The following is a 26190-nucleotide window of genomic DNA, read 5'->3' on the forward strand; positions in this document are numbered from 1 at the left end:
TGATGGTGGCGTGTGATTTCCGAGACCTGCACCTGCTTATTATCCGCTCCCCATTTCAGATCAGTCGGCCTCCTTTGTGCATAGAAGAAACCTTTTGCAAGCATGGAGAGACCTCTTCCTTCTTCAGGCCATTTTCTCCAGGCAACCCGTTGAGCGGCACCAAAACAGGGAAGCTTCCCCGACAGGCGTCTCCAGGTAGAAAGCACATTTGTCCTGCAATCCATCGCAGATTATCAGCCGATGGGTGTTCTTTCCTCTTTTGCAGGACGGTACGATTCTTGGTTCACGATGCTGAGGCCCCAGTTGACCTTCCACAGGATTCACACACTCTGCCTCAGAGCATAGAACCACACCCTATATTTGCTCTTCGAGGGCTTTTCATCAACCTCCTGGTCGCCTGGAGTTTGGATCGCAGCCCGTTGTGGCAGCAGTATGGCTCTGCCTACGGCCACTCTACCCCACAAATCCCCAAAGTTTTCCAAGATCTGCCTCTGCTGGGAACAGAGTGTCCTGCATCCATCTCAGTGTTTCTATTCCAGTGTCGCAATGTTCCACGTCCTCCTATGGCCTGGCTCTCAAGGCACTGAAAGACGGCCAGCACGCGGCGGCCCTTGATGCTCTGTTTAAACTGGCCTTCGGATTTTGTTTCAATTTGGCGAGCAAGTTTGGGTTCCCTCCGCCAGCAAAGTTAACTGCGTCCACGGACGTTCCCTACCAGACATTAACCTCTAAATATAGACACGCACAAAACCAGAAAGCTAGTTGGCAGGTTGGAAGCTCAGGAAACAGAGCAAAGCTTTCCTGCAGCCGGTCAACCAAGTAGCTGTTCATGAGCCAGAATTACCCGCGATAGGGAGAGAAAAGAAAAATCTGTGTGCTGATTCATCGGTTTGCTAGTCCCGCTGCTTTTAGGCTCAACAGCAGCATGTTGCCTTCCAAATGTGTGTGTTTGTGCCAAAACTTTTGGCACATTTGTGCTTTGTTTTGTTTTGTTCTGTTAAGGTGATGCATCCACATATGAAAATCTAACAACATATATTCCTGGATTCTATTAAGGCAATTTTTTTTTGATCTGTTTAATTCAGTGTTAACAAGCCACGGTTTGTGTTAACCGTGGTTTGCTCTTGAAGCCAAACACAACATTGCAGAGAGCCAGCCAAATGATGGCTTGTTTTCTCCACTCATGGTTTGTGTTCTTCCTTGTCTCTTTTGTGCCCTCTTGTTTCAGCGTTGGGAACTGTCAAAATTCCCCAGGAATAAGCCATTGTCATAGGTTTGAATGTCACAACAAGCCACAGTTCACTCTATTTCAAAGTTCATAAGACAAAAACAAATGATGGATTTAGACTGTGATGTGTGACTGATTATCTAATTACTGGTTTATTTAATCATGACTGACTAGCAGAGGTGAATTTCCATATCACAAAAATCCACTTCATAAGAAATATCATGGTAGCTTTCCAATGTCTCGGGTACTGGATATTTTAGTAGTTTTCCACCTGCATTTTTTTCAAACTGGATGAGTAAGAGACTGAAACTAAAACTTTCTACATGTATGGCATATACTGCAATTATTAAAAGAACCCTTTCCCAGAAAGTACTGGTTTTTTAAGGGAAAAAATGAAAAAATGTATCTCTTTAAGGACATGGCCAGCTGTCTGAGCCTACCGAAAGAACAAAAAATTTTTGACCATTGAACGCATCAATTTTCCTATTCCATTCTGCACAATGGATGCAAGTTGCCCTATACGGAGAAGGAAATCTCAAGTACAGGCATGAGCTGGCAAGCAAGGAAATAAAGTACCTCATTGTTGGCATAGTGTAAGTCCATCATCTGTCCAAAAGCATCCATGACTTTCTGTAGAACTTCCTTGAACTTAACGGGCCTCTGGAACTGCATGATCCTACAGGGGCATATATTTACATTGTGAGAGATTAGATATAAATAAATTTACCAAGGACAGCAACAGATACTGAGGGACATCTAGAATCCACTTTGAGGCCTGCCCAGCTTCTAAGGTAAAGGTAAAGGTTCCCCTTGACAATTTTTGTCCAGTCATGTTCGACTCTGGGGGGCGGCGCTCATCCCCGTTTCCAAGCCACAGAGCCAGCGTTTGTCTGAAGACGATCTTCCGTGGTCACATGGCCAGTGCGACTTAGACACAGAACGCTGTTACCTTCCCACCGAGGTGGTCCCTATTTATCTACTTGCATTTGCATGCTTTCGAACCGCTAGGTTGGCGGGAGCTGGGACAAGCGACGGGAGCTCACTCCGTGGCGTGGATTCGATCTTACGACTGCTTTGTCTTCTGACCTTGCAGCACAGGCTTCTGCGGTTTAGCCCGCAGCGCCACCACGTCCCTGTTGTGACCCTCCGCAAAATGGAAATTTCTAGCCATATTACTGAAGCCCTATCAGGAACTCAGAACTCTCCATTCCCATTTTAACGGACAGGAGAATGTGCCTAATCCTTGGGAGGCTGATGACTAAGGATATTTGGTGGCCTGTAGGCTGCATGGGACACACGTTGTTCAGCCTTATGTAGGGCTTCACCCGAGGAAAATATGCACCAAAGGAGAGTTTAGCTCTAGTACTACTTCTCCTAGAAGCAGGAGAAAAGAATTTATTACGTCTCAGGCAAAAATACAATTTGGGTAGGTTTGTTTCTCACAGGGAGAGGGGGAGTGGCACACATTTAAAATAGCTTTATGAAACCAATCAAGGCAACATGGAAAAAAAATTAGAATGTTAGCAAACCTCGAGCTTGCTAACTTTTAAAGGGATGTATAGAATAGACGGAGTGAGCTCCCGTCGCTTGTCCCAGCTTCCACCAACCTAGCGGTTCGAAAGCATGCAAATGCAAGTAGATAAATAGGGACCACCTCGGTGGGAAGGTAACAGCGTTCCGTGTCTAAGTCGCACTGGCCATGTGACCACGGAAGATTGTCTTCGGACAAAACGCTGGCTCTATGGCTTGGAAATGGGGATGAGCACCGCCCCCTAGAGTCGAACACGACTGGACAAAGATTGTCAAGGGGAACCTTTACCTTTACCTTTATAGAATAGACCATTTCTTTTAAAAGAAAAAACAGCTATTGGACCAAGAGAAGAATATTTGGTTTTTAACAAGGCACACAAGGACACATCCTTCTCTATGGAACCGTGTACATACCTTTTTTCTCCATCATGTTCAAACTTGATTCTGGCATTCCGCAACTGGGGAAGAAAAAGAAGAAGAAAACAATGAACAACAGAACTGATGTGGTACATGGCTGAGACCAGTGGTTCAAATATACCCTCTGCCATGAGTTGGCCTTAAGCAAACCATTCCCCTTCGGCCTCAGTTTCCCCACCTACAGTACAGAGGAAAAAAAATCAGAGTTTAAAAGTAACTAATTACATCCTTATCTGCAACTAGATACTTTTTTGGGTAATGAGTAATGTAACTAAGATTTACAAATATATTTAAAAGGCATTTCAGGGGCATTTTGATGGGATGATTTTTTTTCAGGTGTGATGTCATACTTTTTTATCTGTCCTAAGTGGCAACAGAAATATTCTTTTGTTCTCGCTCTCTCCGTATGTTTTCGTAAACACTTCCAAGGTGCAATATCAGAACTGACCACTAAAGGGAGCTAGAGAGGATTCCTGAATTCTTCTGGCCTGTAAGTACAGTATCCACATAAGGCAACGAATTCGTAATGCAACAAATTGCTTATAGGATCAGAGCAATTATAACAGTGATGGCAACATGGCCAAATCATGAGGAATGAGATGAGCTCCTTTCAAAGATTAACATTCCAAACTTAGGAGAAAGCAGGGACCACTTACCTTATAAGCCTATTACAAAGACAAGGAGACAATGTATAGTAACCATACTTGTAATCACTTCCATTTTCTGGACAGTAATCTCTGATGTCCAGTCAGCTGGATCTTAGAGCCGTTTTGATATTTGCTGAGTTACTCTCTCTCTCTGTATATATATTTTCAGTGTTCCAAGCTGTACTCTGAGCACTACGAGGAATTTAAAGGGCAACTCCTTGATACTGATCTAACCACTGCTCCAGATTGTTGCTGCCAGCAGACAACTTACATAGAAGGGGCCCCTACTGATGTTAAGTGGGAACTTGAGAGAGGTTACTTTACCCCCCCCCCATCAGATCTTGAACCAGATCTCACCTGGCTTATAAGACAAGATGGCAAAATATCTGACAGGCCGTTATGATACGGTTGATGAGCTGTGTTTTGTTTAATTATGGTGGGTTGGATGACCAGCACAAAGCTCTCCGCGGTGGACTTCTTAGCTGAACGTGGTGGCCCACGTTCATTCGCTGCAAGGAAGCATCATTCGTTCCCCATGCAAACCGGCCCCTTCGACTCGTTATCAGAGGCAATGAAGCTTTCTAGGAGAGATTTCTGGGATCCCGCGGAGGTGGAAACACATTGAAAATCAATGAGAACCTCCTTCTTGGGGAAAAAAAACCCCTCAAGCTGCCGCTCTGCAATCCACCTATATGGAGGAGTCTAGAGATTTGGCTGCACCATATGCTGGCAGATACTCTTTGCAAACACATCTTTTTGCTTCACTTCAGAGTAGGAAACTGTTCAACAATAGTTGAGAGTAAATAAAGTTTCCCTTTGACATTTAGTCCAGTCGTGTCTGACTCTAGGGGGCGGTGCTCATCCCCGTCTCGAAGCCGTAGAGCCAGCGTTTCCGTGATCACATGGCCAGCGTGACTAGACACGGAACGCCGTGACCTTCCCACCGAGGTGGTCCCTATTTATCGACTCACATTCTTACATGCTTTTGAACTGCTCAGTCGGCAGGAGCTGGGACAAGCGATGGGAGCTCACTCAGTCGCGTGGATTCGATCTTACGATGGCTGGTCTTCTGACCCTGCATCCCAGAAGGCTTCTGCGGTTTAACCCGCAGCGCCACCACGTCCCACATAGTTGGGAATACTCTACTATTAATAGTCTTTCCCGGATGCAAAAACACATTACAGCATTATCTTTCCCTTTTCCCTCCTTTCTTCTCAGAAAAAAAGAAAAAGAGGATCCCCCACCCAGAGTGACTCTAGTCCAGAAAAATGAGACGTATCTCAAAAGGAGAATTCCTCGATGGGCAAGCGAGTGACATCTCTTCCTGAACACATTTCTTATCTTTCTCTGGAACTTCAGCCACAGTGTGATCGGCTATTTCCATGCTCCGTTTTATACCCCCCACCCACCCGAAGAAGACTGCCAGAGGGAGAAGATCAGAGCCGCCAGAGTCATCAAAGCTTGAGGGGTGGAGGGTGGTTGGCAATTTGTTTAAAAAGGATCACTGGATAAAATGGCATGAACTAGTTTATAAATAAGCGGCAAAATGCCTTCCAAATATAGGGATTGGAGTGTATTAGCTGCCCGCAAATGGGGTGGGCATTCGGACATGGTAAAGTTTTCCTATTCCTACACCATTGATTTCCCCGAGCTCGGTATTGCTATGGCTTGAGCTAACTTGGAAGCAACGCTGCCGGATTTCAGACTTTCACCGTTCCCATCCCGACCTGGCGATTCCACCAGAAACTTTTCGACCGCACAGTGCGTGCTCTGCCACAGAGCTGTGAAAAGTTAGTGCTTTAGACTACAGCTACCAGAATCCCCCAGTCGGTAGGGCCTCCGACGGCAGCCTTCCCCTTTCTTCTAGTGGTTTTCAACTTTTGGGTCACGGAAGGGTTCTCGGACTGCAACTCCCAGAAGCCTTCACCACCAGCTCTGCTGGGCAGGGTTTCTGGGAGTTGCAGTCTGAGAACATCTGGATTACTCAAGGTTGAGGACGACTCTTCTACTCCATCAAATCCTAGGACTTTCCTGATTCTGGCTGCAAACCATTAAGTGTACCAATCAGACCAATTCCAGAGATGTAAGCTCAGTTTTAAATGCCTGATATTTAAAATGTCATGATTTCTGTTGCTGAGCAAGAGAGAGCTTGATATCCACACCCCAATCTGATGCATTTTTTTGGATTATAAATTTTTGTGTGTGTGTGGAGCCAAGCAACTCTGTTTAGGAACAGCTTGTTGCTGGAAATGGACAAAACACTTGTTTAAAGCAGCCCCAGAAGAGAGGAAAATAATGACTGCATCCTTTTTCTGCCGAATGCAACAATAACAACAGCAGTGACCTCCTCCGGCGCGGAGCCAAGGAAAACAGACCAGCCGCCTCGCAGAACAGGACTTGGCTGGCGAGGAGAGAAATACCAGCCGCGCCAGATGCTCCAGAGAAACTCCATTGGGCTGGAGCTTCTCCCGGCACTCAAATATTACTTGCTGGAAAAACAACTGTTTCAGAAAGCCCCCCCCCCAAAAAAAGATCAGCTTTGGGAAATGCAGATGGGGAAAAAAAAACCTCGACAGACTGTGTACAGCTTGAACCATCCGTCCTTAATTTCACTGCAAAGGAAAAGATGCTGTGCCATGAAAGCACTCTCGGGAGGTCCCATTGCAGGCTGGTGTGACCATCAGAACGAACCTAAGATTTGCTACATGCGTGGAACAGCTGGGCCATGACCGAGTTTGGAGTTAATTAGTTCCAAGTCCTGTGTAGGCGTTCAAAGCTATTGACCTAGTTACTTTCCATGTATTGAATATAATGCAAACTAACTACTTGGAGAATGCAAACTAATTATCATTGCAAGCAATTCATTCCTTCGGTGGTTGTAGTTTTTTCCGGCTGTTTGGCCATGTTCTGAAGGATCCTGTTCCGAAACAGCCCGAAAAACCTACAGCCGCCATAAGATCGCTGCCATGAAAGCCTTCGAGAATACAATTCATTCAAAGGTTCTCCTTTTGTCCAGCCATGGGGGTCTTCCATGTTGGTCTTCAGCATATATACGTCAACACTGGGAAGCCTGCTCGGTATTCCAGCGTAAATTTCATCTTCTTAAATGAGCAGATTATTTTAGAACAATAAACTTATGTTCTATTTTCTTTTAACCCACGACCCTCCTATCCCACTAGATGCTAAAACTTCTCAATGGAGGCGATTGTATTCTGGACCACGGGAAGACGAGACTCACTGGAAAAGACAATAACACTAAGAAAAGTTGAAAGAAGTAAAAATAAGAGAGAGAGAGAGAGAGAGAGAGAGAGAGAGAGAGAGAGAGAGAGAGAGAGATCCAGAAATGAGATAGATTGACTCAATAAAAGAAGCCACTGCCTTTAGTCTGCAAGGTTTTTTTTTTAATGATGGGGCATTCTGGAGGTCATTAATTCAGAGTTACCACAAAACAGACAGCAAAAGAGTGTCCAGAATAATTGGTTTTAATGTACAAGCTCACCTTGTCAGGCACTTGAGCCTTCTGTGTGTAACCCCTATGAAATATTGGTTCAGCCCAAAGAGGTAGGATGAAGTAAGAGGAGGGCAGTGAGTAAGAGATTTGAATCAGAAAGAGCAGGAGAGCTGAAGAGGCCGGAGCTGCTGTTTCCAGACTGATAGGTCCCGTGCCAACTTGGTCCACCTATAGTTCCTATATTTTTTAGGTTGGAGGGATGAATCCACATAGTGAATTCATGCATATGCAATTGCATTGATATTTTATTCTATGGTTTTGAAGACTCTGCATGTAGAGCTGAGTTTTCTATGCACCAACACCCAACCCAGTAGAGGAAGACATCCTGAATTTTTGTCTGAACGAGAATTCAAAGGGGCACACTTGATCTCTGCAATTCTACAAGCTATGTGTATTGGCGCTGTTGCCAAGGAACCGGGTGCAGAAATTGTAGAGTTTTGTTGTTGTATAATTGCTCATGCTGTCCGTTATATAACTGCAAACCAGAAAAGGCTCATTTTTGTGAAATTGTGTTTGCAAGGTTCATCAATAGATAGCTAAGTAAACAAATAGCCCCATAGACATTAAAACTGTTACACATGCTCTACTGTAGGATCCATTTCCTTATAGGAAGCTGCAACTGCTCTGTGCAGAAAATGGAACCGGATCCAGCCCCCCCCTTCATGTCATTGGACTGGATCGCTTCCACAGCCAGCAGCTCTTGGCCAATTTCCTCCTTCCTCTTTGTAACGTCATGGAAGTACAGTGGTGCCTCGCATTACGATTGCTTCGTTTAACGACGAAATCGCATTATGATGAAGCTTTTGCGATCTCAAAACGATGTTTCCTATGGGGGAATTTCGCTTTGCGAAAGAGTCGGACACGACTTAGCGACTAAACAACAACAAAGCCCATCCAAAACCGGAAGAAGAAACGAGACCCAAGGCCGATCCCACCTCAGAATCCCTATTAAGTACTTCTGTCTTCTGCAAAAGGAAAGGAGGAAGGAGATGAATTTGCCTGGTTGGAGATAAAACCATGGCAACTGCTGTTTTCATGTATGTTTATGCATGCTCATGTGGGTGTTCATGCACGTGCATGAGTGCGTGCGTGCACGCGCGCACACACGGAAAATCCAGCAAATCTCTGCTTAACTTGCCTCAAACACTGGCTGGTTTCGATTAGGAAAAATGTTGGGAAATCAGGGGGAAAAAACAACCAACCAACAAAGCGCCTCAGAATGAGAATCATGATCTCATGCAGCATTCCCTACAGAATTGGTGGCTGTTTATAATAAAACACAGAGCAGGCAGTTAAAATCGAAGCGGACTGGACAAAACGTCCCGGAGAGGAAGCAAACATGTACGGCTCGCCCACAGTTAGAAAGAAGGGAAGCTGAACAGACCAAAATGTTTGAGGTATTTATGGGTACCAAGAAACTCCAAGTCTTGACCTGAGATTTGGGCCTTTGTTGCAACTTCATTTCCTAGCGCTTGGAAAAATGAACTCTTTTGGAACAAGGAATCCACTATCTACTATGGCTACTGGCAATAATGACAGAATCCACTAATCATGGAGTTGGAAAGGGGGTCTTTAAGACCATCAAGTCCAACCCTCCTCCTCAAGGAGATCTAACAGAGGGTGGTCCAATCTTCTCTTAAATGCTTCCAGCACTGCAGTGCTCACTCCATCCCAAAAGCATCATCATCATCATCATCATCATCATCATCATCATCATCATCATCATCATCATCATCATCATCATCATGAGTTGTGAAGTCAATTGTGACTTATGGCAACACTTTTTCAAGGCTTTCCAGGTACAGTATGCTCAGAAGGCTGGCTGTAATTTACTATTCCCTCCCTCTAGGGGGAAACCTTGGGGCTGGGCAGCTGGCCCAAGGCTACCCAGGCTGGCTCTTCTCCCAAGAGGCACGAGTGGGGGATCAAACTCCCAACCTCTGGCTCTGCAGCCAGAGACCTTCAACCACTGAGCTGCTACTGGTTAAGTAAAGTTGCATTATAATTAAAAGGAAGGAAAATTTCCAAGTTCTGGAATATCAGGCAGTTTCACAACGCAGGCAGAGTGCAAGGTTGCACCGAAGACTGGTCTAGGTCACACGCAAACACAGTTCCTGGCTGCTCTTATTTTTAAAAAAAGAGACAAAAATGATCTTTGGGAGGAGTGGAAATTTCTAGGGATGGGAGGGGGAAGGAAGAATGCTTCAGCCTTTCACCTCCCCTCGCATTACTCTATCCTAAGCGGCTCTCAATTCTATCTCTCCCTATGGAGGTTTCCTTCTTACCCCTTACCAGTAGGCACATGTTCAGTAGGAGTAGAGGGACAAACCCAATAATTGAGATGCATCTTTGTATGCTGAAAACCCTAAGCCTCAAAAAACCGAAAGCAGGACCTTTGTCATCTTTGGGAAACAAGGACACATTTCTTCAATGAATCCTAAAGCCAAGTCATTTTCCAGCAGCTCCTGGTTGGTCTCCCCGTCATGCTCTGCCTCCACCCCTCCTCATTTTATAAACCATGCATCCCCTCTCAAGCCCACCAAAGACCTATTAGGGCCACTGGACGCTGCTCCACTTGGGAAATCTGCTAAACATCTGGGTTTGTTTTTTGGCACAAGCTTGAAGAGCCTGGAAGATGTGCTTTGGTTTCCATTACGACAGTGGTCCTCAACACCGGGCCTCCAGATGTTGTTGAACTACAACTCCCAGAAGCCTTCGCCGCCACCTCTGCTGGCCAGGATTTCTGGGAGTTGAAGTCCAAGAACATCTGGAGGCCCAAGGTTGGGGACCACTACATTAAGAGGCAAGCCACCTTTCTGTATCTCCAAGAGAAGGACTCGGTTCCCTTGATAAGAGAACTTCGGGTCAAAGGGCCGTATATTTTGTTTGCTGCTTGGAAATGGATTCTTTTGACTACAGTTCTATAAATATAAAGCTGCCTTCAATCTAGTCAATGCATACGTCCTTCTAACCAGTGGTTGCCAACCTGGGGTCCCCAGATATTCTTGGACTGTAGCTTCCCGGAGCCTTCGACGCTAATCGTGTTGGCCAGGATTTCTGGGAATTGCAGTCCACAAACATCTGGGATCCCAAGGTCGGGGAAAGACTGTGCTAGCCCTTTCGGTTCACTCTGACAAGAGCTCTCTGTGGTTTCAGAGAATGGTCTTCCCATTGCCTGACACCTCACTGAATCATAGAATCATGGAAGGGGCCTGTAAGGCCATCATGTCCAAACCCCTGCTCAAGGCAGGAATCAAAAGCAGATGATGGTTGTCCAGTTTCCTCTTGAGTGCCTCCAGCGTTGGAGCGCTCACCACCTCCAGAGGGAATGGGTTCCACTGTCGTACTGCTCGAACAGTTAAGAAGTTTCCCCTGATATTCAGCCTAAATCTGGCTTTCTGGAGCTTGAGTTACTACTTTAACTGTATAGATACAACAAAGTGAACCTAGGATCTTTTGTGGGTGAGCTAAATGTTCCATGTATGACTTGGAGTTTCTCCCTCTTCAATGAGAAGTTTACATTATTAATATACCATATTCTTTGCTCCATAAGACGCACCAATTTTTTAGGAGACGAAAACAGGAAAATATAATCTGTTTTCTTCGCTCCATAAGATGCACAGACTTTCCACCCCCCTGTTTTGTGGGGAAAAAATGCCTCTTATGGTGCGAAAAATATGGTAAGTGACATGGTACAATCCCCCCTCCACCAGACCTAGGATATGATATAAAAGGGAAATAGTCACAGGAGAATATCCCCTAATAACACACTGCCAGCAGTCCTGATGTGGTCTTACACCCTCCAATAGAATTCACAGTAGGGCCCCCATAAATGTGGGGGATCAGTTCTTAGCCCCCTGCTGATACTGAAAAGTGCAGATAATAGCAAACACTATTATAATAGTCAATGTTAGACATAGCATGGTCTCAGTCTCCCTCTAGTGGCCAGTTGCAGTAACTTCATCAATAAAAGTATTTTGGGGGGATTTTTTGTTTAATATTTTCAGACTGGATTGGCGGAGACCGATACCATGGATAAGGGGAGCGTACTGTACTTTAAATTGTTTTTATGAGCTACCCTTATGTATTATAGGGATGTGGATGGCATTGCAGGTTAAACCGCTGAGTCATTTGGAATTCGATCAAAAGGTTAGCAGTTTGAATCTGCCGGACAGGGTGAGCTTCCATGGCTTGGTCCTGCCTCCTCGCCAACCTAGCAGTTCGAAAGCATGTAAATGCAAGTAGGTGAATAGGTACCACCTCGGCAGGAAGGTAACGGCGTTTCGTGTCTAGTCATGCTGACCACAGAAAGTGTCTACGGACAAACGCCGGCTCTTCAAGCGTATAATCGGAGATGAGCCCCTAGAGTCGGGCACAACTGGACTTAATTGTCAACGGGAAGCTTTACCCTTACCTTTATGTATGATAAATTCTGCACCTGATCCGTCAAAAACGCCTTTTCCACTCACACACAATATGAGATGACCAAAGCAAACAAGCGAATCCACAGGGAAGCGGTATCTTAGTGCCCCACGTTATGAGCCCGTGCCAATCCCAAAGTAACTGCCAGCAAGCAAGAAACAACATTTCAGCCGTTTTCGGTTGCAGGCTGGAGGAAGAGATCTTTAGAGGCATAAACTCACCTGTTTATTGGAATGGACGTGGTTTTTGTTCCTGTGGCTGTCCAGGAGACCCCCGCATTTGCCCAAGGCAGCGAGATCCTTCATAATAGAGTTGATCGCTGCCTCTTCGTCTGCGGAAAAGGAAAGGAAAGGATGAAAACTTGAAGATTTATTCCCTATGGGACTCCTCCAAGATATTGCATTTCACAACTCTATTAAAAGATGCAGTCTCTTCTCAGTACTGGCAACTGAAGATCATTAGAAGTGAGAGATACCCTGTTCACCAAGCCAAGCTACGGTAAGAATCCAAATTACGGGGGGGGGGGGAGAAAATGTACCCAGTCTACAACTACAACCGAGTGTGTAATCAGAATGCTTCACACGGCTTACACTGTTGTGTGACACAGCTGCTTAATAGACAGTGTTGTACGTATCAGGATGGCAGCTGGATGGTCTAAACTGAAGTAGGTTTTCCCAGCAAATCCGAGGAAGCAAAAAAAAAAGCAAGAACAGGAAATGGGCATTTCCACCACCTTGATGGTGGAGAAAAAGGAGGAGGAATATTCCAGTCAATGCAGGAATTCCTCATCCCTTAGCGGACAGAACGGAGTAGCAGAGTCCCCTAACGGTTGGACTTTGCTGCCCTATAAGGAGCTGTCATTACGCCATCGTTGCTTAAGAACCAAGGGAAGGAGGGCTTTTCCCCCCCACAGCACTCTAGAACAGAAAAAAAAATTAGAGAATCCACTCTGGATGCAAACATATTTCTTTGGTACTTCGCAACACCGTCTCTTCCTATACTTGCTCTGTTGATTTATCAATGTTACGTTGGTCATCAATATGTCTGATGAAGTGGACTTGTTCACGAAAGCTCACATTAAAAAAAAAAATTAAAAGTTAGTCTTTAAGATGCCACCACATTTTGTCTTTTTTTTTAAACTTTTAACTTTTTATTTTGTTCTCACCTATCATGCTTGGCTTTCCCCACCCCCTGGACTAACGCAATAACTCTTAAACACAGTACTTGTCATTAATGATGTGTAGAGAAATCTATGACACAGTTTTATATCCCTTCCTTGTCTCAGCAGTTCTGTCGGGTTGAGATAGCAAGAGATACTGCCAAGAGGCATCAAAGTTTGGGAATCCGCCTCTCCGCCTGCAATTCCCAAACTCTCTCCAAACCAAAATAGCCGGTGACTCCCTTCAGACAGTCCCCAGGTATGTTTCAAATGACACAAAAATGTGCTTCTTAAAGACAGATAGATGAATGGAGTCTCCGTGCCCACTCTCTCTGAAACAAAAAACCACACACAATCACATACACACAATGTGTTGGGAGAAAGCAGCTGTAGGCTGGAACAAAAAGCGTTGACATCACTGCTTTGCAAAACGCTCGGTTTGCCAAACGTCTTGCGCAGGAGCCGAGGTTCGTGACTCTGGGGATCCCCACGAAAAGGCTTCCCTTGAAGGGTGGGGCGCCCTCCCGGAGCAGCCGGCCAAGCCGGTTCAACCAAGGCCGGGATCTGGGGCTTGTCATTACAGGGCGACAACCAGGTTTGAATGGAACACCTTCCAAGAGCCTCCCAAAGCAAGAGGCGTCTTGTTCTTTGCATCTCTGCCTCTGCAGCTCTTTCTGGGGTGAGAGAAAAACGGTGTAGGTGGCCCTTTAGGGACAAGCCACTTCCCGGGAGCACAAAAGGAGCCAGAAAAAACATCAGCAGCATCCCACCGACAGCCCCGGAAATACTTTGGAAGAGCAACACAGCAGTCCTTTGGTCTGTGTCAAGCAAGCAAGATGACCAGGGTAGCCAGTTTTCCACTATTACAGGCAACATCTTCTGCAACAAGCTTCCTGGAACAGGAAGTTCCTAGATAGTTCCTGACTCGTTTCAAAGTCGGCGAAAACACAAAAAACACAAGACAAAAACAACAACGCTGCGTCTTAGGCCAGATGGAAAAAAACAACAACAGGAGAATCTGGGTAAGAAAGCCAAACACCATAAAGCCAGAAATATAGCACAACTCAAAACTCTGGCGCAAGTCAGGTCTGTATGCCACCCATGTTGTTGTCGTTGTTGCTGTTCTATGCCATCCAGCTGCCTCCAACGAACGATCTCCAGAACATCCTGTCCTCAACAGCCCTGCTCAGCTCTTGCAAACTCAAGCTGGCGAATTCCTTTAGGGAGTCAGTCCATAAAACAAAGAAATAAATCCATCTCCTATCCTCCCCATAGGCATAGGCATCGGCATCCTTCAGTCTCGAGAGACTATGGTAACATGCTCTGAATCGAGGAGTGTCCTCTCCAGAGCATGAAGCCCAGGTAAGGTAATATGGAGGATAGGCTGTTACCCAAGCAGCAGATCCCCTCTCTCCACATCGCTGAAATGGTCCAATGGAAAGGCAAGAGCCAATACAACTGGTTCCAGCAATGTCGCAGGAGTTGGCAGAACGACACAAACTGCCTTCGGGACTCCAGCTCCGGATTTTGCCTCGAGGTTAACTCCTGAAGCCTTTTCCATTGGTGGATATAGCCACAAGGCAGTGGAGGTTTGGAATCGGAGTTTTCCTTCTCCTAGATGGGCTGCCTTCTATGGCTGACGAGCCCCCCCCTACACGGCCTGCTCTTTAATAGTGCGAAAGTATGATCCTCCCCATACACAGGGGGTATCAGTATTCAGTTGCTTCACACAAACACACACAAAGAAGCTCCCAGACCTTCCAATTGCAAAGCTACAATTAACCGTGTGCAAGGAGTTGCTGATGAAGTCTCCCCATCATGACGGCTCTGCCCCTCTCTTTTAAGAGAACGTGTCCCTCACGTGCCCGCACAGATAACTTCTGATGCGAAGCTGTTCACTTGCGTAAGCCTCCTCCCCCCCCCCGGCTGGCATTTCAAAGTGGAAGAACTTGGATGCAAGGCGTTCCACCTCTGTGAGGACCAGAGTCTAACCACTTTTTGGAAGTTGGCACCTGAGGGTGGTCGGAAGAAAGATGTAGGTGGAATCCATTTGCAGGTAACTCCTCTTCCTACCAGTTACCTGCCTGGGGATACAGGAGGACCCCTGTCCATTGCCGAACGGTAATTGTAGGGAACCTCAAACAACGTTTGCACTCTCCTTTTCCTGCACACATCCTGCTTGGGTGACCAGTCAAGCCCTAACGAGTGTCGGAGAGGGATTCGTTTGTAAAGGGAGACCCTGCTTTTTTCCTGGCACAGAATACCGAGACCTGGCCTTCGACCACAGCACTGTCTCTGCTGCAGCCTTGCGCATGAAATGCAGAATGACATTCTCCAAGGAAAAGTTGCGGGCGGATGCAGAAAGAGGACACAACCGTGGATTTAAGACAGAACCACGAGAAACCAAGAGGAACCCAAACAGCTAGAGCCATTTATCTTTCTTCCCCCGGCGGTAGAGCGGAGGTGGGCGATCTCAGCATGGTTGAGGGTCATTTCTTTAGGGCTATACTCCCGAAGTGGCAGGACTAAAATGTAGGGTTCTGGACAAAGAAGCCAATTCCCATGTTTACTGTTCCTCTATATTATTATTCCACAGGCTGTACGTTGACCACTTGTAAACGATAGAAATTATACGTTATCTTGGAAATGTGTGGTTCCGTGCATGTGTTTATTCAGCTAAAGGAAACACAGATGTGGGAATCAACCGGATAGCTGGGATCAAGTGTGGATCAACAAGATAGCTGGGAACTTAATCCCTATATATAATAGGGATTAAGTTTCCAGCTATCTTGTTGATCCACACCTGATCAATATATACAGTATATATATTTTTCAGGGTTAGAACCGGTGCATAGGAAAAACGGGTGAATTCTCTCTTGCCTTCCACTCCCCAGTAACTGTGTCTTTGTCTGAGCATTTCCGGGAAGCAGCAAACGCTGTATCAAAAAGGCACTGTTGCACTCACAAGAGGGCACGTAGAACTTCAAAATGAAACCCACTCCCATGTCATGGAGGTTCCTCTCCCCCCCCCCCCACCTCCAGCACTGAGAAGCTGGTATCTTTCCCTTCCTGGATGTCACACCACAACTTCTTCTTTTTACATCGCTCTCGAGAACTTATTTGGGTTCTGTCGCTCAAAACTATACAGGCCTCCTTAGTTTGAACTATTTTTTTTGCCCTAGATCTGAAAGAGGAAATATGAAAATTTACAACACACAAGATTAAATCTTTAAAATGGCCCTGTTGCAAACACCAAGCCTTGTGTTGTTTTTGCCCCACTTCTACAAAACCCAAACCCTTTTCATACCCCGTTGCTTTGAAAAAGAAGAACAGCACACAGAACAAGGGGACCTTCGCTAAAAGAGGTGTGCGTCTTTCTGTTTTTTGGATAACACCACCCAGAGGTCCCCAGGAACAAGGAATATCTCCATGTGTCTGGTCAATTCTGGGAGTTGTAGTTTTATAAAACCACAAACATGCACACCTTTCTACTGGACCCTTGCTGGCACATCAATTTCATAAACATGCAAGCTTGCTAAACTAAGTAGGTCTACTTGGAAATGTGCCTTAAGTATGCACAGGGTGGCTGCTTCAAGCCACTTCCTTCATCCAACTCCATTACGTAGTCAAAGGGTTAAACCAATCAGGCTGAAAGTCAAAGCCTCAGAGACCTTTTATCATTTAACCTCAGGGCTTATTTGAGAGTTATCAAGAACAGATGTAGGTTTTTCTTCATGGCCACCAATAGTCTTGCAGCCACGAGAAACACCAGGTCAACAGCCCTGTCTCCGTCTAGTGGAAGTGTCTCTCAGAAAACGCAAGGTATGCAGAAGCTAAAAACAAAACTTCAATCACTTTTCACCCAAAAGGAGCAAAAAAGCCATCAAAACAACAACAGGAACATATCCCTTGATTTGTATTCCTGCCTTGTGCAGGGGGGTGGACTTGATGGCCTTACGGGCCCCCTTCCAACGTCACTTCTATGATTCTAAAAACACGTAAGTGAACATCACCAGTTAACAGAGCTACGGCTACGACTATTCTCCCCACGAGCCAAAAACGGACAATCCCTCTCGAACTATTTCAGTGGCTTGTTTTGTTCTGTTGTGCTTTGTCTTGTTTCCTGCCTTTCTGCGGGTAACGGCATCCACCGATAAAAAACAGAGCGGTTGAAATTCTGCAATAAGTCACAGCTAAAGTAGGCCAACCGTGGAGTCTATGGAAGAGTTGACTCACCAAATCCTCTCTGATTTCAATGGGGCTGCCCCAGTTGCAACCTACCACTAGACTTCAGCCAGCAAGTTATAATATTAAAAACCATTGATATTATCATATTAAAATAAGCACCGCGTTCAAAACAATTCTAAAACACATAGGGAAACAGCATAACAGTCTGCACTAAACGCCTCTTGATATCTCTGTCTCGCCTCCCTTGGAAAGGAGTGCCACAACCTAGAGGCAGCCACCGAGAAGGCCCCCCTCTTATGTCCTCACCAAGGTACCTCTGTTGGTAGCAGGACCAAGAAGAGATTCTTCTTTTGAAGATCTAAAAAACTGGGCAGGCTTCACATGGAGAAATGCGACTGTTTAGAATCTCCTGCAAAGTTAACACACCTTCGGTTCACCTCTGAGCTGCAGCAGCAAAGAACCTCATAAAACCAGTGGGAGGAATGAATCTACAGAACACGCATCATCATCTGTAGAACGAATCACCAGAATCATTGGTGTGTCAATGAACCAGAATTCTCTTGTTCATTCATACAACATGGAGTTGGCTATAAGCCCCTTCCGTCAACTAAAACTAAGCTACAGTACTGTATTTTTACATGCATGAGACTATACTTTTGTCTAATATCTTTAGACTAAAAATTGAGGGTTGTCTTGTACACGGAAGTAAGCTGAGGCGAGAACAAAAATAAGTGGAGGAGAAAGCAGGGATCAAAGCGATCCTGCAGGGCTTTGATCCCCTTTCCCCTACACTTGCTAAGTCCCACTTAGATTTCTTAATTTTGGGTTAGAAAAGTGGGGGGGGCGTCTTATACATGGAAAAAATATGGTACGTTGTTTTCAGTTTGAAATCCAGGTGCCTCAACAGCTTGCTGTCTCATCCCATGAGCCCCATTGTTCTTCACTTAAACTTTCAAGCCACAAGTGACAAAACCCACAGCCACAAGTCTCTGTCCGATCCATGCCAATGTCTGAAGTCCAAGCGCCTACCGCTGGCTCAGTTCTGCCAACACGTCAGCAGCTCTAATCCTGCTTACAATTGTTGGATGTTCCACGCTGGAAGAAAACAAAATCCAGAGAGAAGTTTGCGTTCCTAGTTCAACGACACAGTTTGGAAGCCAGACGAGAAAAATAACTACAAGAAACAGGGTCAACCTCAGACCACCCAAACAGCATAGCTGTCAAAGGTGGGAGAATTACAGAGAGACCGAGGGATAACTTAGCAACGTTCAGATGGTCTAGACAGCTCTGTTATTGTTGGCTTGGCCAGGAGACCGTGAGATAGAAGAAATCTGCAGAAGGTTCCAAGGATCTGCTTCCATCAACAATGAGAACGAAGAGGGAGGGGGAAATGTCACATTTAGGGATGAGGGGAAATGGTAGAACAGAGAGAAAAGAAAAGAGATGCAGAGCCAGTATAGTATATGGTACTTTTTTATAATATATAGTTTAAAGATTATACAGAAGGACCACCTGGAAGTTGTGGTCTGGACACAGACGCATGTATGCACACACATGCATGTACATACCACCCACTGAGGGAGAGGGAGATGGGGGGGACCACCTGTGCAGTTGATAAAACTTTGCAAATAAAACAGACTCTGACAACGAGAGATTCTGAAGAGGAGTGCCAAATCATTACTAAATCAGTGTCTCAGCAAAAAAAATAGTGAGAGGGTCACTCTGTGGTCAAATTCACAGTCATGGCTATTTATGGTTCTGAAAAGTAAACAATGACTTCTCAGGTGTTGGATTTACACCGGGATTTTCTCCTCGGTTGCTCCTACAACAGCAAACAGATGTCTGCACGGCTCAAATTGTGTTGATTTTGGTTCTTATTTCCTCTTTTGCCACTGATACCATTCCAGTCACAGTGGCAAACATGGGGAGATCCAAGTTCAAAGGCCTATTCTTGGAAATGCTAAAATTTTTTAAAATGTGCATTTTAAGGCCACAGGCCGGTGGCTTTTTCCGTTCATGCCTCCAAAAAGCTGGAGGCATCTGAGGAATAATCCTGTGGGAAATTGGAATGGCGAGGGAGAGAAACCATTGCCCGTCTCTTACACGGGCCCCTCTTGTGCCTTGTAAAAAAGGACATCCAAAATACATACAGTGGTGCCTCGCATAGCGAGGTTAATCCGTTCCGGATTAACCTTCGCTATGCTGAAGCATCGCTGAACGGGGCAGCGATTTCCATTGGAACGCATTAAACATCGTTTAATGCGTTCCAAATAGGCCAAATACTCACCGTTCAGCGAAGCTTCAGGATGGCCGGCAGCCATTTTCGCGCCCTCGCCTCGCTTAACGAGGGCGTGAAAACGCTGCGCGCGGCCATTTTAGGCCATTTCCCGGCTTCCGGCGGCCATTTTTGCCGCCGAACAGCTGATCGGCGGGGGTCGTTTTGCGAAGATCGGTAAGCGAAACGCTTACCGGTCTTCGCAAAGCGAATTTTTCCCTATTGGAACAACGTTGTGCGATCGCATTAGCGATCCGAAAAAACGGATCGCTATGCGATTTAATCGTTATACGGTGCGCTCGTTAAGCGAGGCACCACTGTATATATATATAATGGAGCTGGAAAGGGCTCATAAGGCCATCGTGTCCAACCTCTGCTCAGTGCAGGAATCCAAATCAAAGTCAATCTGCCAGAGGGGTTTTCCAATCATCTCGCAAATGCTTCCAGGACTCAGGAACCATTTGGAGGTCAAACACACCTCTGACACAAAAAACAGTGCCATTCCATATAAAGATAATTCAGGAACGAAGGGGCTGCCACAGTGCCCGGGTTGAGACGGCACATTGTTCCCTTTGAACGCAGCACCCTGAGGTGCACCAGCACCTTCTCCCAGTGGCCCATACAATGTGTGAACTTAATAATACAGAATAATAATAATCATCTTCGAATTCCAGAGCTGGAAGGCACCCTTTGGACCATCAAGGAGGCCTCAGCGGGGAATTGAACTCCCAACTTTGGAGTCCTCAGCCAGAGACCTAAACCGCTGAGCCATCCAGCAGGTTTCGCTAGTTATAAGGATAAATTTTAAAAAGTGGGAAATGGCAGGAGTGGGGCCCTTTAAGGAAGAATATCTTTAACTTGTAGGACCACACACCACAAATTGCAAGGGTCAGCCAATACTTCCTGCTCGCTAATGAGAGATGGGATAATCTGGACATCTGTTTTTGCTGGACACATATTCCCTCTCTCTCTCCTGTTGCACTGAAGAAATATTTGAGTTCTCAAAATAGGGATTTCCCTCCCTCGTTCCCAGATGAGATTCCCCCACTGTTACAGTAAAACCGCAATAAGAAAGGTTTGTAATCCATGACTACGGCAACAGCCACACAATCCTAAATACAGCACAGACTTGAGGGAAAGCCAACATGAATTACGTTTCTTCACATCTCCTGATCCAACTCTGTCTGGCTTGACCCACAGAAGGCGGTAGCAAGACGCCATAGCCTCACCCCCGTTTTGCACCTCTGATCTTCTGTGTGAAGCAGAAAACTGACCCATCTCCCGAGGATGTCCCCACCTAACATCTTGCTTCAGACAACGACAGACCCGGGTGGCTTTGGACACTTCACAATCTACTCCTAGTCTTAGAATCATAGAAATGATGGAGTTGGAAGGGGCCTACAAGGCCATCCAGTCCAACCCCCTGCTCAAAGTAGATCTGACGGATAGTGGTCCAGTATTATTGATCTCTTGTGTTAGAGAAGCATAATTTCCTTCAAACGGCTCCACCACGTTTCACCTTGCTTTTATCTAGTGATGGGGGCTCCTAATATTGGATTGACATCCCATGTTTGAGCTTAGCTCCTCCATGAGATCCTTCATTTCTAGATGAGACGGATACTCAACCCGTACGGTCACTGTGGAGAGCCTTCCCTTTAATTAACCCTTATCAGTGGCGTTGTTTATCCTTTGCCTCTTGGTCAGGAGGACCAAGACAAAGAAAGATATCTCTGTTTTTAGAGGCAGAATGCTACCGACGTGCCCAAGGCATTCTAGGAGGTTGTGGTCCAAAACAGCACGTTTTCAAAAAAAACTCTGTACAGTCGTGCCCCACTGGACAATTACCCTGCTCTACAATGAATCTGCTTTACGTTGACGTTTTTGCGATCGCTTTTACGATCGCAAAACAATGTTTTAAATGGTGTGTTTTTCGCTGTGCGATGATTGGTTCCTTGCTTCGGGAACCGATTTTCACTTTACGACGATCAGCAAACAGCTGATCGTCGGGTTTCAAAATGGCCACCGGCTGAAGAAAATGGGCCCCCGCTGTTTTCTAGGACGGATTCCTCGCTTTACGGGCACCGAAAATGGCTGCCGTATGGAGGATCTTTGCTGGACGAGCAGGTATTCAGCCCACTGGAACGCACTGAACGGTTTTCAATGCGTTTCAATGGGTTTTTTATTTTGTCAAGTGAGGCACCACTGTATTCTGTCTGACCCATCAAGGTTCTGGAGGCCAAACCAACAGAACTTCCCCATCTTAGCTTAGTTTACAAACTTGGTTCTGGGAAGCCCAGCAAAATAAACTCCTCTCTCATTTGCCCATTTACTGTATGATCCAGAGTATAATAACTATGTCTGTTAACATGGCTAATTAGGAATGGGGTTACTATTTTTACTTCAAAGAACCACCCACGTGGCCATCAAAAACCAGCCCACTCGTGGGCTAAAAATAAACACTGGAATTCTTCACAAAAGCATCTTTAAACTGCCACTCAGTTATCATCTCGGCCCAGCCCGGCAATCTCTTAGGAGCATTCAAAGGGGACTGTGGGAGTAAAATCAATTCAACCTTAATTAATGTTTACAACTTGTTACCAAGGAGAGCATGCTCGCTGTTACGGATGAAGTATGCCTCACACCCCCCTGACGCTGAGATCCCAAATTGCACGTGTTAATTCAAGCATGCCTATACACTCCCACGCTGAGAGGCAAATATGATTGGGGACATATGAAAAGGATGTGTAGCTCTCTCTCTCTCTCTCTGCTTAGTCCTGTAAATCCAGATCAAGGTCACAGAGAGAAACTGGCAGCATGTTATGTCAGGGCAAACAAAGCTATATACAGTGGTGCCTCACTTAACGACGTTAGTTCGTTCCAGCGAAATTGCTGTAGAGCGAAAACATTGTAAAGCAAAATAAAAAAGCCCATTGAAATGCATTGGAAACCGTTCAATGCATTCCAATGGGCTGAAAACTCACTGTCCAGCGAAGATCCTCCATAGGGGTGGCCATTTTTGGGTGCCTGTAAAGCGAAAAATGGCTCCTAAACACAGCAGGGACCCATTTTGTACGCCCGGCAGCCATTTTGAAAGCCGACGATCAGCTGTTTTTGATCGTCGTAAAGCAAAAATTGGTTCCCGAAGCAGGGAACCGACCATCGCAAAGCGGAAAAAACCCATTCAAACCATCATTTTGCAATCGCAAAAACATCATCATCAAGCGGTATCGTTAAACAGGGTAATCGTAAAGCTGGACACGACTGTAGATTCAGCTTCTAACAGGGACCAATTTCGAGAAGCTCCTTCTACACATCTAACTCCAGGAAGGTGACCGAGTGGAGATGCTAATGAATCTTGACGACAGAGGGTCATGTCCAAAATGGGTAATTCTGAGTTGCTTATCCAAGCAGAGCAGTACAGTGGTGCCTCGCATAGCAAGGTTAATCCATTCCGGATTAACCTTCGCTACAGCGAAACATCGCTAAACGGAATAAAAAAAGCCATAGAAACGCACTGAACTTCGTTCAATGTGTTCCTATGGCTTGAAAACTCACTGTTAAGCGAGGTTCTGCCATAGCGCCGCCATTTTCGTGCCCTCGGTAAGCGAGGGCAGGGTGCGAAAATGCGGCGCGGACCTTCCGGCGGCCATTTTGGAACCGCCGATCAGCTGTTCTCCCCTGCTTCGTTATGCGATATTTGCTAAGCGAATCGCTTAGCGAATATCGCAGAGCGAAAAATCCCCATAGGGGCCATCGCTGAGCGAATGCTCCAGCGATGGCCCAGAGCATCTCGTTAAGTGATTTCATCGCTCAGCGAGGCACTCGTTAAGCGAGGCACCACTGTATTCGGGTCAATGAGACTGCAGCAATATAAATGGCCCTTTTGCATTTTTGACAAAAATTGGTTTTTCATTGTACCACCGAGTTGAACAGCTAAGCAATACAGTTGGACGCTGGTATCTGCGGGCGATCGGTTCCAAGTTGCCCTATGCATGCTGAAAACGAGGATGTATTGAATGCTATACATTTCAATGGTCCCTGATTCCTTCTAGTGGCCAGTTCTGGTAAATACACTCTGGAAATGCATATCAACAGGTATTTTTTGGGGGTGGTGGTTATGCAGTATTTTCAGCAAGTGGATAAGTGAATCAGTGGATACTGTTCCTGAAGATGGGGGGTCCTACTCTACTTTCTTCTCACTAGCAAGGTCAACCTATCTCCTTTCTCACTGAAATAACTATCTCCCAACCTGGAGGGCGGGGGAAGCTAATAACTGTGCCAACAGGTGTCCTCTGGTTGTTTGCTTTAAGTTTTTACATAAATGATAATAATTTATAATAAAATTATAAGATTGCTTTAAAGCCAGAATCTCCAGTTACAATGGTCTTGCTCAGCATTTAGAGTGTTCATCTATTTGGGCCTATTTTGGGGGGGGGGGGGGACACTATCATGTTGACATAACACATAATACCGGCCTTGTTGGAAGGCCAATGGAACAAAATAGAGAAAATGGAAAATATTTACAAATCCCCCTCCCCCTCGGGGCTTCGTTGCATTAATTGCATCCCTGGTCCTCCGTATGAGAATTTCCAACCAACAAAGTTGGGGCCCAAAGGCAGAGTCCAGTGGCAAACGACGATGCTACCTCTTGGTTCTCTTGACCGAATCAACACAACTTGCCTGGTGCATGCCCAGGAAATTAAAAATTGTCCTATTGCACGCCTCCGCCAAATAAAGCCGAGTCAGGAAAAGCAAAAAGAGACTTACTTACCCATGGTCGTATCCTCATCAGGTCTGTATTCCACTGAATTGAGGGTGCTTGTGCCGTGTCAGCCGTCGGCTGCGAGGGCTGCCTCTATAAGCAGAAAAATGGACAGCATTGGATAATGGCCATCACTGCTTAGCGGCAGAATACACATTTTGCAGATATTAGGTCAAAGCAAGTCACGTTTCCAATGTCAAAAAAGCTTCTTACTCCATCCTTCATATGGGCCAAAAACCATAACCTATGTCCATCCATCCTTTCCAGATACTTTTCTCTCTGGAGGTTGAACAACATACCCCAGTCCCCTGTATCTGCGGAGTTTGCAGCGCTTATGTGCACTTCTTTCCTCCGCTCAGTTTTCCCCCTTTCCTCTCACTCTTGTTCTCTTTCATAGGTTCCCTCCTATCTGCGGTTTCAGGTATCCACGGTTGATTCTGGAATGGATGACTGGAATGGATGGAGGAACTACTGTATATATAAGAACTCTTAATTAAGATGTCTCATCAAAGCAACATTCCTCCAAGCTCACTATAAAACCATGTTTTCTGGTTGTGGTTTGCTGGCTAATTGCAAAGTTACATCTGTTGAAACATCATGCTAGATTAAAGTTATGCTTCCTTGATCACGGTTTGTTTGGTGTGGTGTCTGAATGGAATCTGTGTTGTTTCACTGAGCTGTCGTGGTGTGTCTCCTACTCAAAACTGATAATTATTAAAACATGGAGGGGGGGGGGACGGTTTCCACCAAATCACCTAATGTGCTTACCAGGTGATGATGAAATGTTCTTCCTACATGCTGACCCCCGTGCTAAAACAAACAGCACTTAACTGACCACTAGTGACAGAACACACGACACCAACGAAAGCCACTGATACATTTCTGATCAGACAGGAAACCTAAACAATCACAAAAACTACACTTCTTGACCACAGTTGTGTGTAGTTCTACGTTGGCATAATAAGCTAAAGTGTCAATGTGCTTTTTCTCCATGTACACAGCCCCTCTACCTCTCTCTTGATCCAAGTGAGTAAGAGAAGCTCAGCAGCTCATTTTGCAGAAAACAAGCCACCGTAGAAGAAGCCATAGTTTGAAGTTGCTGTTATATCCCAGTTATGTTGTTAACCTTAGCATCCCAATCTGGACACTATGAGAATCTCTAATATATGGAAATTCTCCTGTTCTTCCCCACTCCTACTGCAAAGGTTATGTGGGGAACAAAAAGGTTTATTCATACACCAAGTTATTAAGCCAGGATATAAACGTTCAGAGCAATCCGTGACTAGGGGATTAAAATCACCCTAACCAAAAGAGAATTCAGGAGTCTCTGAACGTGCTGAATTTTCTTCTTAACTTTAGCAATGAGAACTGCCAATCATTCACGAATGCGCATAACAATCATAGCCAATGGAGAAATCATTCTCAGGCACCAGTTAAAAATAACGTTGTAAACATCCAAGCCATGTCTGGTAGCCGGGACAAAGATATTTATTCAAAGTTATTTTCAGAAATTTGGGCAGAAAGAAGAGAAAGATGTACCAAGCCAATAGTCTAAAATGGACATTGTAAACTAAACATGTTTTTCCTTTTTTTGTCTTTTGTTATTTCCTATCAAAAACCTCTTCCGGAGAACAGAAAGTTAGCTGAATCCTACATGTCCCTTAATTTTAAGTCACAGGCAAAAGGAGATTTTTTTTCTGGATTCCAAAGACACCATGACCAAGAAATCAAGAGAACAAACTTAAATTGGCAATAATGACCTAAGATATAGTCTAATCTCAACATCATGCGAAAAAAATCCTGAAACACCAAGGGAGGAAAAATTTAAGACATGCTACCAGCTGAGCCATTAAGTCATTTTCAACTTATGATTACTTTGAACATTAGTGACCTCCAAAAAGTTCTGTCCTTCTCAGATCTAGTGAACTCAAGAACGTGGCTTCCTTTATTAAGTTAATCTACTGTATCTCACATTTGGTCTTCCTCTTCTCCTACTGCCTTCAACTTTTCCCAGCATTTTTGTTTTTCCCAGTGAGTCTTGTCTTCTCAAG

General features: G+C 45.3%; 1 protein-coding gene across 1 annotated transcript in view; it reads right to left on the reverse strand.

The window, feature by feature from the left end:
* LOC110085837 (mitogen-activated protein kinase kinase kinase 3) overlaps positions 1-26190 on the reverse strand; it is an 80304-nt gene that overhangs the window by 23975 nt on the left and 30139 nt on the right. Inside the window, exons 2-5 of the mRNA XM_020806339.3 lie at positions 24149-24232; positions 11977-12086; positions 3173-3216; positions 1805-1904 (exon numbers count right to left, since the gene is read on the reverse strand). Of these exons, the coding sequence (XP_020661998.2) occupies positions 1805-1904; positions 3173-3216; positions 11977-12086; positions 24149-24152 (258 nt within the window). The 5' untranslated portion in view covers positions 24153-24232. The remainder of the gene's footprint in view (positions 1-1804; positions 1905-3172; positions 3217-11976; positions 12087-24148; positions 24233-26190) is intronic.

The sequence above is a fragment of the Pogona vitticeps genome, chromosome 6 (genome assembly GCF_051106095.1).
Source record: "Pogona vitticeps strain Pit_001003342236 chromosome 6, PviZW2.1, whole genome shotgun sequence".
NCBI classification, from domain to species: Eukaryota; Metazoa; Chordata; class Lepidosauria; order Squamata; family Agamidae; genus Pogona; species Pogona vitticeps.